General features: G+C 44.7%; 1 protein-coding gene across 4 annotated transcripts in view; it reads right to left on the bottom strand.

The window, feature by feature from the left end:
* Positions 1-14,070, bottom strand: part of LOC115535662 (hippocalcin-like protein 1) — a 37,672-nt gene that overhangs the window by 2,546 nt on the left and 21,056 nt on the right. For 2 of the 4 annotated variants that reach the window (XM_030347061.1, XM_030347060.1), the window contains 3 exons: positions 6,287-6,517; positions 4,154-4,435; positions 5-110 (listed from right to left, as the gene is read on the bottom strand). In XM_030347061.1, the coding sequence (XP_030202921.1) occupies positions 5-110; positions 4,154-4,435; positions 6,287-6,382 (484 nt within the window). In that variant the 5' untranslated portion in view covers positions 6,383-6,517. The remainder of the gene's footprint in view (positions 1-4; positions 111-4,153; positions 4,436-6,286; positions 6,518-14,070) is intronic. The other 2 variants (XM_030347062.1, XM_030347059.1) reach the window with 1 other exon arrangement.

The raw sequence follows: 14,070 nt of genomic DNA, 5'->3' as shown, positions 1-14,070 counted from the left end.
TCACCGTCGTTGTTGAGGTCCATCTGTCTGAAGATCTTGTCTGTCCTCTTCTCTGGCGTAGACTCGTCCTCTGGCATCTTCATCACGGAGGACACCATTTTGTAGATCGCCTAAGACAGCGGAAAAAAAATTGTGAGAGTCGTCGGGCAAGAAGAGTACAAGCCAGCCCCGCGGGGACGCCCGGCCGGAAGGGTTTGTTCTGATGCCCTCTCTGTGAAGATGTGTTGTAGAACGACTGTGTAAAGGAAAAGTTGGCTGTTGGCGGTTCGATAACCAAGCGATATTTCCTTTGTTTTACAACTCCCTTCTTCGAGTCTCCCTCATCGACGAGAGAATCCTCTCGGGCAGCAGGAAAACGGCGGGGCGGCGGTGGCGGCATCCGCAATCGATCCACCTCCGCTCTAACAGCCATCATCTCCCTCAACCCCACACTCACTCAGCCCGCCCATCACCCTCCTGAGGCCCAGTCCTGATGGTTTCAGTAACGGTCCGATAGCCTTCGCCAGCCCGCCCCCTGCCCTGCTGGGAGAGGGGCGGGGGTCCCAAATGCATGGAAGGAGCAAAGGGAAGAGAGGGATGAGGGCCATCTGGTTTTATTCTGTTTTTGAGTCTAACGTGCAGCAGTTTCGACTGGGGAGTGGAGACTTTGTCACACACACATGAGTTGATAAGGGAAGGAAAAATCACTTTGATTATAAATAAGTCACTGAATCAAAACATTGAATCTGTTCATGGAGTTCTTTTTGCATTTCAGTTGAAACCGACCCATTTCACACAAAGTGAGTGAGCAAATCATGCCATTCTAATATAATAGAGAACAACTGTAACCACTGTTTTTTGCCATTTGAGGGAAGCCAACTGTGGAGTTACATTTAAAGAAGAGTCGACTGAAGTCTGTTTGTTGACTATTGATTTGAATATTTGAATATATATAACAGGCACCCCATCTAAAATATTTTAACATTTACATTTATATCCATATCTACCTCTAAGTTGACAGCGCCTAAAAAATGTGATTGTTGACTGTCATTTAGCAAGCTTTTCCGAAACAATGGATAAATTATCCAGTATTTTTTGATTAATTTATCAAATACATTGATAAAGCTTGATAGAAGTGAACACGTTTATAAAAAGGGGGGAAAAAATATCCCGTATTTAACACCCCTTTAATGTTTTTTTTTCATGTCCTTGCAATGCCCATTAGACCGCACAAATCTGAATCCAGTGTTTCCGTAACAGAGATACGTTTAACTCCCCCTTCTTCACCCCTCACCCCTTCCTCACCCTGCATGCAATCACACAATGAGTCTTCTCTCATCCACTGGTGCGTAACCTCAATGGGTTCCTGGATAATCCCAGTATTCTGCACACTCAGGGATAAACGTTGGTTAAATTTAACTCGCTAATCCGCCCGACACAGTGGCGAACACACAGCCGGGCGGCTACTACAGCCAGGCTCTGGCCCAGCGACCACGGGAGCGCCTCCAACTGTAGCCCTATTAATTATTTATTTTCATGGCCTGACAGGCCAGTGACCTAGTGTGTGATACAGTGAGTGTTTTGATGCAGACTGCAGTACATCGTGCTGCTGTATGCGATAACTCCAGAAGGGTGTATTTTTGGATGCTCTATTGAGTCGTTGATGAAGAATAACTTCTTTTTTTAGGACAGTAGTAAAGAATGTAGAAACGCACAGCTAGAAAATGTCATTTCCTGGAAGTGAAAGTCTGCCACGTTTTTCTCTCATGACAGACGGTTGAATCACTTATCATTATTTGTTGGGAGGTTGTTCTTGTCCTACAGCCCAATGACATGTAGATCTCCTTTTTTCCTGCCTCAAATGTGGAATTCTACCAATCTCGTTCTACCAATATTATAATAAATACCGTTAGGGCTGCACAATATATTTTTTCAGCATTCTCATTGCGATGTGAGCATGCACAATAGACTCATCGCAGGGCCCTGTGATGTTAAGTAAAGCTTATTAACGCCAACGCGTCATGTTACATATGGCCTGTCTTTTAAACCGGACTCTACAGTGCAAGCACTCAGTGCTTCACTCGCATTTGCAAGTAACAAATTAAAGGCGAACGAAAAGTATAATGTTTGTCGATGTGTTTACGTCACAGGTTGCTTTAAAACGATCTGCACAGTCAATCATGAATGCGTGCTGCCAGGGGGATCCACAAGCAGACTCCATACATTACCATGGTATTGAGAAACATAATAATGAAAAGAGCATAGCAAACTACACAGACATGTCTATTTCCACGTGGAAGCCAGCGAACGCCAGCTGTTGTGTAGGATGAGTTCCAGGCATCCCCTCCTGTATGGGGCATCTCTTATACCATCGACTGTGTATCATGCAAGCCATATTTATAAATAACACACTATTATTACGCATAAACGTAGGTAATGCGTAATTACACCTAGGTAATTCGTTATTTTTAAGTCTTTGTCCCTAAGTCATTTGCATAAGTTATAACTGTTATGACGTTTGAAGGCAGCACAAATGTGTCCAAAGGCTAATAGACTTACTTAAGTCTCCTGCTGTTAATTACCATGTTTAACGTTTTAAGGTAATCTACAGGGCAGTCTAACATCAACTGCACTTGACATCAATAGTTTGTAATGTTTTATGAGTATCAATGTCCATCAATTTGTATCATAACAATTTTCACAATAACCACACATCCGAATTGTTTTAATGTTCTACATAATTATCGTTATATAGCCGTATCTTTTTCAGAAAAAAAGGTTCCCACCCCTTGATAGACAAACTATAAGTTAGTTACCAGTTATTTTTTCCCATTATCTCGCAGCCCAGTAACCCATCGATTCCCTTGTCCCGAGTGCACACAAATTCATGATGCAGTTGTCATGGAATGACATTTTTTTGTTGTCATTCAGACAGCTATTCTTCACTTGTATCTGTTTCTTTTACAAACAAGGTCACAATGCACTTACATTTACATTTGTTACGCAATATTGATTGTATGCCTCGATTGTTCTCAGCCTCTCATGCTGCCAATTGTAGCGTCTGTTTCCTTACCAATCTTGATCTTGATTTTGTTGATGTGGACTGGGATATTGGGAAATTAATTAGGTGCTGATGAGCTATTACCAGACTTGGAAATGGGCACTCCTTCTTCTGAGAAAGAAATTGAGTTTGGAGCATTTGAATATTGGGAAATTCAAAAAATGCCATTGTGGTTTTGATTTGTCTGACCTCTGTTTTTCTATAAATAAAAACACATCTTTAGGGCTTGCAGTTTTCAAATATAAGTACCACCTCATATTTATTTACAAAATATAATATTTTTAAAAACATCAACTTCAACTCTCTCTAATGGCCCGATCACCACCATCCTCCGCCTCCATGATTCTGGCTGAACAAGCTGTTTGGCTTTCCAATAGGGGTTAGCACAAATCTCTTTAATCTTGTCCCCATCCACTTTTAATAATTCAATTATTTATAAGCAGTGTAGAGTGTTTGAATGACTTTACTTGTAGGGCTACCCCGAAAACATAACGGTTTTCCAAACAAATATTTGAACATTCGTAGAAAGAACAAAGAAACTGAAGTTAATTCATAGTGCTTGTACTTCCCTGCCAGATTTGAACCGGCAGAGAAGACTATCAACAGATTTTCCTTTCAATTTCTGCCCTTCAAACGTGTTTGTTCGGAACCGGCCATTTGAGTGTCCTCCTGTTTTGCAGCATGCAGCTTTTTTTGAGAACCGGCTCTGTCCAAACAACTTCAAACTCAACACTGCACTTCCTTGGGGCTGCAGTCATACATCCGCCAAGTGTGAAGTATATTAGATGAAAGGTTGTTGAGAAAATCTCGAGTTCGACACGGTTAGGGCAGAGCTTCAATGCAGCCTAAAAGTTCCAGAAGACGCACAGCTTCTATAGCATGAGAGCAGGCCTACTTCCAATAATCAGAATATTGGAATATTCAGGGTCTGCCGGAGTGACTTGGTTACCAAAAAATGTCCAATGACAATTAAATGTGCAACAGCATGCCGTCGAGATTCAGATCAGGATCTATCCATAACTCTACTTTGTAACCCACAACATCACCTCTGATCTAATTAAGTTGTTAACGGGATTGGTTTTCCTTCTCATGTCTCTCTGGCCGCGCCCTCACCTGTACTATCTCCAGCATTTCATCGCGGCTGATGTAGCCATTGCCATCCAGGTCGTACATGCTGAACGCCCACTTGAGCTTCTGCTCCAGCTTGCCACGTGACGTCACGCTCAGCGCGATGATGAACTCCCGGAAGTCTATCGTGCCGTCGGCGTTGGTGTCGAACGTGCGGAAGACGTGCTCGGCAAACTTGGAGGCGTCGCCGTACGGGAAGAAGTTGGCATAGATCTTCTTGAACTCCTCCACGTTGAGGTTGCCGCTGGGGCAGTCCTTCAGGAAGCCCTGGTCGTGGAAGAAGAGAGGAGAGGAGGAGAGGAGAGGAGGAGAGGAGAGAAGAATGGAGAAGAGGAGAATGGAGAGGAGAATGGAAAAGAAGAGAAGAGAATGGAGGAGAGGAGAATGGAGAGGAGGACAGAGAGGAGAATGGAAGAGAGGAGGAGAGGAGAGGAGAATGGAGGCGGGGAAAAGCGAAGAGGAGAATAGAAGAGAGGAGATTGGAGGAGGAGTGAACGGAGGAGAGGAAGGTGAAGAGGTTTCGATAAAGCAGTAAATTACATGAACATATGACACTCAAGGACACGTGTCATTTCAGAGCAATGTCTGAGCCTTCAGTATAAGCTGAACCTTTTCTTACAGCGCTCTCCCCATGTCCGTGGTGTCGAGTGGTGACACTTAACGTGATTTTATCTTGACGTCTGATTAGTTACCCCACCTGCATTTTTTTTCTTAGGAGTGAAACGCTGGCTCAGCATATCCCAGCAAATTACGTGCAGCGAATGCTTATGGAAGTATTGCTTCTGGTGGACAGGATGAGGACGGCCCTTCCCGGCCTGTTCGTCCCGGTTTGGACTCTTCCCACGCTGAACCCTGAACCGGCCGTGAGTGGTGCATGGCAACAATCGCCCCGCAAACATTGGCTTCCCAGCCTCTACCTCTAATGGATCTCTCACACTCCTACACAACGTCTCCATGCAGCATGTTCTCAGTGTCTCCTTGTTACCTCCGGTATAACCTGATCGGAGGTCCCTTCACCCCCTGGGTCCCAACGGGCTTAAAAAGTAGTCAGATTGGGTCGATGCTTCCACATCTGCAGCTGCCGTGCGGCCTGACCCCAACAGCTGTTTCTATAGGTCTAATCCACAGAGCAAATCCGTGGAGGTATTAGTGACAGAAAGTGCCTGCAGATGTACAGGCAAACACACACACACACACACACACACACAGAGATCCACACACACAAACACACGTAATAACAAATCCAACCTATCGGTGTATACATTTTTACACCATGTGATCCAAAGAACATTCATACACTTTCATATACAGAAAAAATTACACACACACGATAAACACACACACACACACACACACTCAGACACACACACACACAAGGACGATTAAGTAATTCATCTGGCAGCACACAGACAGGGACCAAAACAAGCAACTTAATCAGGAACAGATTTTGGAAGTAGAAATCTGGGGAGGGCCTTCGGCTGCGCGGCGCTCAACGTCGCTGCTAGCATACGGCGGCGCATCAGCCCCCCAGCTGGATTAGCAGGCTGCACGCTAACGCCGTGCCGCCGACAGACGGACCGGGGGGGGCGGCACTAGTCCTCTGTCAGGGCCTGGAATCGCGCCGATGTGCGGAGTAATGCAGAGGACGGGTTTGTTGACAATGTCACCCACATTCCTGTGCGTCACCAAGCCCCTGGCTGGTGGATCAGCAGCGCGCTCGGCTTAATACTCATAGAACAAGTAATGAAAGGTAAACAAAATAAATGACCACGCTTTGCAAAGCGGTTTATACGTTCGTCAATGAAAGTGGCTGAAGCTGAGGCCGAGTCTGTGTATTAGTGGGAGGAGCCTGTGGTTTCCCTCCATTGCTTTCTCCCCCAGTGTGGGAGGAGTTCGGCATTCCTGCTACGCCGGAGCAGATCTTCTAGGGGGAGATGGCAGGCGTCCAGAAAGCCAACACTGAAAGGGGCAGGGTGACGCCTTGTCTCCTGTTCCGCTTGGAGATATTCTGCTCGCTACAGATTTGAGCTGGTGTTCTAGTACACTCAGGACTGTTAATCAACAGTCAGAGTGGTGAGCCTCCCCCCAGCCCCCACCGTGCCCCTCTGCAGCGCTCACCTTGTACCACTCTTGCAGCTCGTGGTCGGAGAACTCCGTGTTCTCACGGAGGTCCTGGAGCATCTCTGGCCGCAGTTTGCTGTTCTGTTTCCCCATGGCCAATGACGGGACAGGATGCTCTCGGTGTCCGCGGCAACCCTAGCAGCTTCAGAACCAGTTCACAGGCAGCACCAGCCGGGATGGTGGTTCTGTTGTCGCCGATTTTCCTTTTGCGCTTTGGAAAAAAACCTGCTGATTGAAACAGGAAAGAGGAGGGGGGGGGGGGGGGTAGAGAGATGTCAGATGTCAGCCATTAAAGCTGACAGTACATGATTATCTGCGTTTGAGTGGCTGCAAGTACCTCACTCGACCTCACTTGAGGTCTACTTGCATAACCTGAGGTCACGTGTTCTTTTTGTGTCGCAGTTATTCTTTGTTTTTAGGTTTAATGAGGTCTTCTTAGTTGTTTTATGACGTATGGCCATAGTCCACAAATAAATATGTGAAGTTTTAAAATGACAAAAGACGCACTTCAGTAGTCCCTGAGGATTTGGAGACCTACATTTCCTGTCTGTAGTGAACCTTTTGTTTATTACAGAGGCACTAGCTGTGCTCTGCGGGAATTTATCAACCATCTCGCAATCATTCAGAAATGTGTGGCGTGTCTGATGCGTCCTGTTGTTGTTTACAAGAAGTTTAATCGGTATTAGTTCAGCTGCCATGGCTTTTTATGATCCGTCAACAACCATTTAATTTATTTGGCAAACAAAGCATTACCTAAATAACTCCATTGTGTGTGTGTGTGTGTTTTTGGAGTGTGTGTGTGTGTGTGTTTGGAGTGTGTGTGTTTGGAGTGTTTGGGTGTGTGTGTTTTTGTGTGTTCCGAGTGTGTGTATTTGGAGTGTCCGTGTGTGTGTGTGTGTGTGTGTGTGTGTGTGTGTGTGTGTGTGTGTGTGTGTGTGTGGGGGGGTGTGTGTCTATGTGTGCACGCACTGGGTCGTTACACAACTACTCAAAGTCCTTAAACTGCTGCATCACAATCACCAGTGGTTGCAAAACATTAGATGACATTAAATTAATCCCAAATAACCCCCCCCCCCCCCCCCCCCCCACCACCACCACCCAGCCACCCTCCTACAGTCCGGTGATGTCACGCCTGCTGACGATGTGAGAATCAGATCAGCCTTTTAATCTCACGCTGGAGCCCTGCAGGGTCCCCAGCGCCGCAGCCCTCCACCCGTAGCTGGTGGTTTTAGTTTGTAGCGCCACCTGTAACATAGCGTGGTCCCACAGCAGGGCCGCACCGACGCAACTTTGGTATTCAACGCTGTTTCATCTCTTGCCTGTTTTTAGAAATTCTAAAAGTAGAAGGTTCACAGAGGAACCTCAACCAAATATATTTGTCTTTCTGACGCAAACCATGGCAAAATCTATTATTAGTTTTACATTTCAGCACAACCATGGATAGTGAAATGCATTAAAATACGAATAAACTTTAGAAGGCATAATAAGTGGAAAAAACTAACACCAAAAAAAAACAGTAAGTAGATTGTTAATGTATACTCGTTAATAATTACATATTATTTAAACAAACAATTCAATTTTTATTATTATGCTAGGTACTTAATGAGCCCACATAGATACAAATCAATCAAAGCAATGTTCATTGATTGGTGATGTTTGATAATGTGTGCACACGCTAAGATAACACAAGAGACCCTGATGAAAAGTTGTAATTGCATGCGCCCTCATTTAACGATTTCAACCTGTCACTGCGTCAGCCCTCCTCCAATCACAACACTCTCTCCTAATGAGAACTGTCTCCACAAAGGTTCACCAAATCAGCTCCTTAGCTGATATGGCTTATTCAGTTCAGCACACTTCAGTCTCCGGGTTTAGACAGTGGAACGACCAGACGCCCAGTTGGCCTCACCAAGAAAGACAACCATCAATGATCAATAGATGTAATGATCAACATAACTTATATATATATGTGTGTATACACTACAGTTGAAAAGTTTGGGGTCACCCAGACATTTTCATGTTTTCCAGGAAAAATCACACTTTTACTCAACAGTTCTCAGCTGTGCTAACATAATTGCACAATAAGCCTTTGAAGACGATTAGAGAAATAATGTACCATTAGAACAAACGAGTGATGGTTGCTGTAAATGGGCCTCTGTACAAAATGTGATGTTTCCAGCTAGAATAGTCATTTACCACATGAACAATGTCTAGGCTGATTAATTTAATGTTATCCTTATTGAAAAAATAAGGAGATTTCTAAGTGACCCCAAACTTTTGAACGGTAGTGTATATATATACATATATATATATATATATATATATATATATATATATATATATCAACATACACAGGTGCAAAGGCATGTAGGTCTAGATGCTACACTTTAATAACACATAAACACAGACACGATGTAGGCGTGTCTGTGTTTAAATATACATATCTACAGTCTGACAGCATGTCTGGTGTCACACCATTACATTAAGTACCAGGATAAGCATGCTATTCTTTGTACAAGGATAATATTACATAGCTTGTCCAAAATAACGCACCACACATCTTATGGGTAAGAGTCGAAAGCAGTGCTGGTTTAAAATGATCTACTATTCTCGGCTTTGCTCTGCATCTCTCAGCAAAAGTACTTTCTATATTTTGGTCTCAAAATCAGAGAAGCAAAAGTCAAGCACATTTCATTATGATTTAAAACGATTGTTTATCCTCGCTATCAATACCGTTATTTCAATGGTCCCTGATAAATTGAAACATTTACACCGATAAACCCAGAGATAATTGTAAATGGAGACCAAACATCCCACAGACACAGGAAGAACGATAGAGCAAGTGAGGATAAAATGAGGACACGAGGAAAGAAGGATCAGAGCCGACAACAGGGGCAATAAACTGCTGATACACAGCAGGCCGTGCGACACAATACCGTACATCACATCAAAGATATTTTAATAGAATACCTACAATGACAGGACTGCTGCTGTTGACATACAATGCTATTTTTAACGCGTCTACTTTTTGATGGATCCTTTATCATGTAAAGTAGCTTCCCTGTTGTGTATTCAAGGTAATGCCGATATAACCTGACGATGACGTTCCTTCATTCCCGTTACATTGACGACTAATTATTAAACTCTCTCTAAACTCAGGGCGTGGGGTGAGGGCCTAAACCTTTTGTTTTTGCAAAATACATAGTTCCAATAAGAGTCTAAATTTCATCTCTTGCGAACACAGTGTTTTGATAAAAAAAACTAAATTGCAGTTATTCAGAATGCGGCATTCAGAAGCACGGTTAATCTGATTTATTATGAAACTCTAGAAGGTACTGTTCATGCAGACAGTGATGCACAAAGAGAGAAAGACATATTGTGCTCACTGTTTTTACTGGGCCCACCAGACAGCAATAACTGAAGTATTGGATGCTTGCAACAAGATGTCACTTTCCTATGTCTCTCTCTCTCTCTCTCTCTCTCTCTCTCTCTCTCTCTCTCTCTCTCTCTCTCTCTCTCTCTCTCTCTCTCTCTCTCTCTCTCTCTCTCTCTCCAAGTCTCTCAGATTTGAGACATTAAGTCCACACAATGCTGAACTTCTGGGAAATCTATTTAATCACACACACACACACACACACACACACACACACACACACACACACACACACACACACACACACACACACACACACACACACACACACACACACACACACACACACACACAACACACACACTCACACACACAGACACACACACCCATTATACACACATGCACACAACAATCAAGCACGCACAGACACACGCAGGCATAGCTACACACACCGCATGCCTCCAACATCTGTTCTGAGGACCCCAACTGGGTCATCGACATCTGTTTTGATCATGCTGAGTGAGAGGGAGCGGGAGAGTGTTAGAGACAGAGACACAGAGAGAGAGAGAGAGAGAGAGAGAGAGAGAGAGAGAGAGAGAGAGAGAGACAGAGAGAGAGAGAGAGAGAGAGAGAGAGAGAGAGAGAGAGAGAGAGAGAGAGACAGAGAGAGAGAGAGAGAGAGAGAGAGAGAGACAGAGAGAGAGAGAGAGAGAGAGAGAGAGAGAGAGAAAGAGAGAGAGAGAGAGAGAAAGAAAAGGACTGACAGAGAAAGTAGGTTGTTCGAAAATAATTATAGCAAAGAAAAAGTGAATAGCTGTTTAAAATATGACAAAAGGAACTATAATGTACTCATCACTAGACTGTAGCTAGTTATCTGGTGAACCAACTGCGCCCACTCTCCCGCCGTGGTTTGTGGGAAGTGTAGTTATGGTTAGCGAAATGCGTTTAATAAATGTGTTAAATACACTTTTGTCATTTTAAATGCATTGGTGTGTCTATTATGCATGTTGCCTAACATTTATGGCAACTTTTAGGTCGTAAAACGTATTATGCCCTGAAATGTTGTAAATTACCTTTTTCTGGCAAAACATCCACGACCAGCCAGGTAATGGAAGGGGCGGGACTACCAAGCTCTATTGATCAGTGTTGCATTTATACATTTGATTGACAAGATGGATCCCCCAAACCAGCCATGGGAGAGATGCCCTGATTGGAAATGAGCCGGGAACAGTCTAAAATCTAGATTGCCATATTGGTAGATTGACAGCCTAATAGAAACCTTAAAAAACCAGCAAAGATATCAGATTACTTCTATTTCAACTTCTACACTAGCGTTTTATATTTCTTCATTACAGAAAAGCATTTGTATTCCCAATCCCACTTTGATAGATCAATGGCGCAATAGTAAATTGAGCGGTGAAACATAGAGTTACAATCAAGAGGGAGAGACCCTGAGGCATGCAAAGCACTTCAAAGAGAAAGAGAGTGTGACGTGGGAGGGAGCGAGAGGGAGGGATGGGGAGGCGAGGAGAAGGAGGATGAAAGAAAGACAGTGGTTGTGGTTAAGTGATAGAGGATGAACACGACAGGCAGAGAAGGGGCGTCGACGTAAGCTCTCAGATGGGGAATTGGTAGCTAGGGAGGTTGTGCAGGAGGTGGTGGTGGCAGGGGAGATGGTGGTAGGGGGGTCGTAGTGGTGGGGATGGTGGGGTTTGAAGAGGTGGGGGAGGTGGAGCAGGTGGTGGTGGTGAAGAAGGGGGAGATGGTGGGGGGTCGTAGTGGGGGTGGGGGCGGTCCTGGTGTTGATGATGGGGTTGGATCAGGTGTTGGGGAGGGGGGGGGGACAGCTGCATAACTGCATTACAAATGATGACATCAGCCATCAAAAGCAGAAGGAGAAGAAGAGGTGGAGGGATTGATTACGAGTATCGACTAGAGACAGAGATGAGGCAGAGTTGGGCTGCCTTTCAATGCGGCTGTTGTGCTCGGATGTGCTGGATCAGAACACAGGTCCGACGCCCACACCCGACACTTGAAGGCAAACTCTGTGGCCGGATCTGTGTTATGATGTCACTTTGCCCCAAAATATTTCTTGGTAAAATAAATCTGCTGAGATGGTGGAAGAGAAGGCCATATGCTATTCTCGCTGTTTAGAATGGTGTTAAATAGCCAAAAGCGTCCGCAGTTGTGCAGTCATGCATTGTTGAGAGGCTGTATCAAATATGTTTGTGTGCAAACGTTTAATCACTAAACGTTTGCACACAAACCATTGTGTGCAAACCACATTATATCCATCCACTAAATATTCAGTGGATGGCCCAGGTAGGCGAAGTTCCCCACACGTTGCACAAGTTATACAACAATGCCCGCCGCAATGAATGGCCCAACATCAAAATTGAAAGTCCGGTGGATAGCAACGTAGTGCTGCTGTTGTGTATTACAAACAAATCCCAAATCAATGGCAGCTTATGCAGTCTGAACGTTGTTGTTTTATTAAAGGTTAAGAAGATATTCTATATTCAACAGATATTCACACTCTGAATTAGTGATGCGACGCGTTGAACTAACGACTCAAGCGCAGGTGTGAGTCCCGTTGCGTCTAGCGGTGTGCCCCGTAGACGGAGGGAACCCTGGCTGGCTCTTTGTAGGCATGTGCCGTGGTTCTAACTACGTAGCCAGTAGTCTGCCTTCACTTTGCCCCGATCGCCGTCCACACACCTGACCTCCACGAACGTGCTCTAGCTCATCGTACCGCGATGGGTGCAAGGTGCGATCGGGGACTGTGCAGACCAGACGGTTAATGCATCCTGCCGTGATCGCATGATAAAGGAAGCAGGAACAGGACAAGAACGGTGGTGTAAAAGAGAAGGAATGAAACAAACCCCATAGCGCTGGGATCCTTGTACCCTCCTAACCTTTAAGAGCCCCGGTCAGATGACCTTAAAGCCGGGGGGACGTGCTCCCCCTGGCTCAGCCCACGACACACTCTTGTCATAAGGGAAAAGGGGCCTGACAGAGAGAGAGAGAGGAGAGGATAAAGGATTGAAGTTCAAGAAGAATTCGTTATTGGTAGTACAAATCAAAGGAGAGGCCGTGCTGGGTAGCTGAGTGCGGCGTGAAAAAGTATGGGATCAAAGAGATGTCTCAGATTCTCCCACCTTCTGCCTGGACGCCTTCAAGTGCTCTCAGCCCCGACCGCTCGCCTCCTGTCACTTTGTACACAAACAACCACTAGCGCCATTCTTCTCCGAGACGCCACCTGATATGAAAGGAGAGCTCAATAACGCTAGCTCCTCTTCCTCGCTTCCATCTCTTTACGTTTAAGTTACGAAAACCCAGAAAGAGTGCCTAAGTGTTTATTTATTTGGATCCTGGCTGCTTGTCCTTGCTGCTGCTGCACTGACTGCTCAAAATTGCTCAGAATGTGTTTAAAATAATTATAGTCACAGAAACAAATAAAAAAACGAAACAAACGCGTCTCTTTAGATGTTTGCGTGCAAAGGAGATCAAGATCTACATGCAAAGACTTGGTGTTTTGGGACTGGGGACTGCCGACAGCGATGATGTTGAAGGATAAGATTGCTACACCTAGGGCCGGCTAGCAAAGAGGTAGAGTGGTAACTAAGGAGGATGACAGAATGAAGAATCATATGTCCCCTTTAGTGGTTTCAGGAGATGGGGAATCCAAACTGCAGCAAAATTGTGGGTTATATATATACATACATATATATAATATATATATATATATATATATATATATATATATATATAAATATACTGTATGTATAGCTGCAGGCGGTGGATAAATGGCAATACTTGGTTGAAAAGTTTGAGGTGGCCTTTAGACTTCTCTTAAACGACACACTTTCTCTAGTACGTCACACATCCATACATAAAGGCAAAATTGCCAGTGAACGCAGTGTTACAAACAAGAAATGGACTTTACAACTGTATTGGGGGCTTCGATCATTGGGAAAAGAGGTTAGTATTGATCTTCTCTCTCTCCCTCTCTCTCTTCCTCTATCTCTCTCTCTCTCTAATGGTTAAACGCAATAGACAGTGGAAGAGAAAATCAGGGACTGGAGAACGTGGTTTGATAATGACGAGAGGCGAAGGGTCAATGTGTGATTGGTAAAGCGATAAAGAGCAAACCAGAGGAAAGAGAGAAAGAATAGAGAGAGAGGGAGGGGGAGAGTGAGAGGAGAGGGGAGGAAGAGGGATGGGGAGAGTGAGAGGACAGGAGAGAGAGAGAGGGATGGGGGGAGAGTGAGAGGACAGGAGAGAGAGAGAGAGAGAGAGAGAGAGAGAGAGAGAGAGAGAGAGAGAGAGAGAGAGAGAGAGAGAGGGGGGAGAGTGAGAGGACAGGAGAGAGAGAGAGAGAGAGAGAGAGGGGGGGAGAGTGAGAGGA

The sequence above is a fragment of the Gadus morhua genome, chromosome 22, assembly GCF_902167405.1.
Source record: "Gadus morhua chromosome 22, gadMor3.0, whole genome shotgun sequence".
Classification (NCBI taxonomy): Eukaryota; Metazoa; Chordata; class Actinopteri; order Gadiformes; family Gadidae; genus Gadus; species Gadus morhua.
Note: the sequence above shows the minus strand (reverse complement) of the source record. Positions and strands in the feature narration are given on the sequence as shown.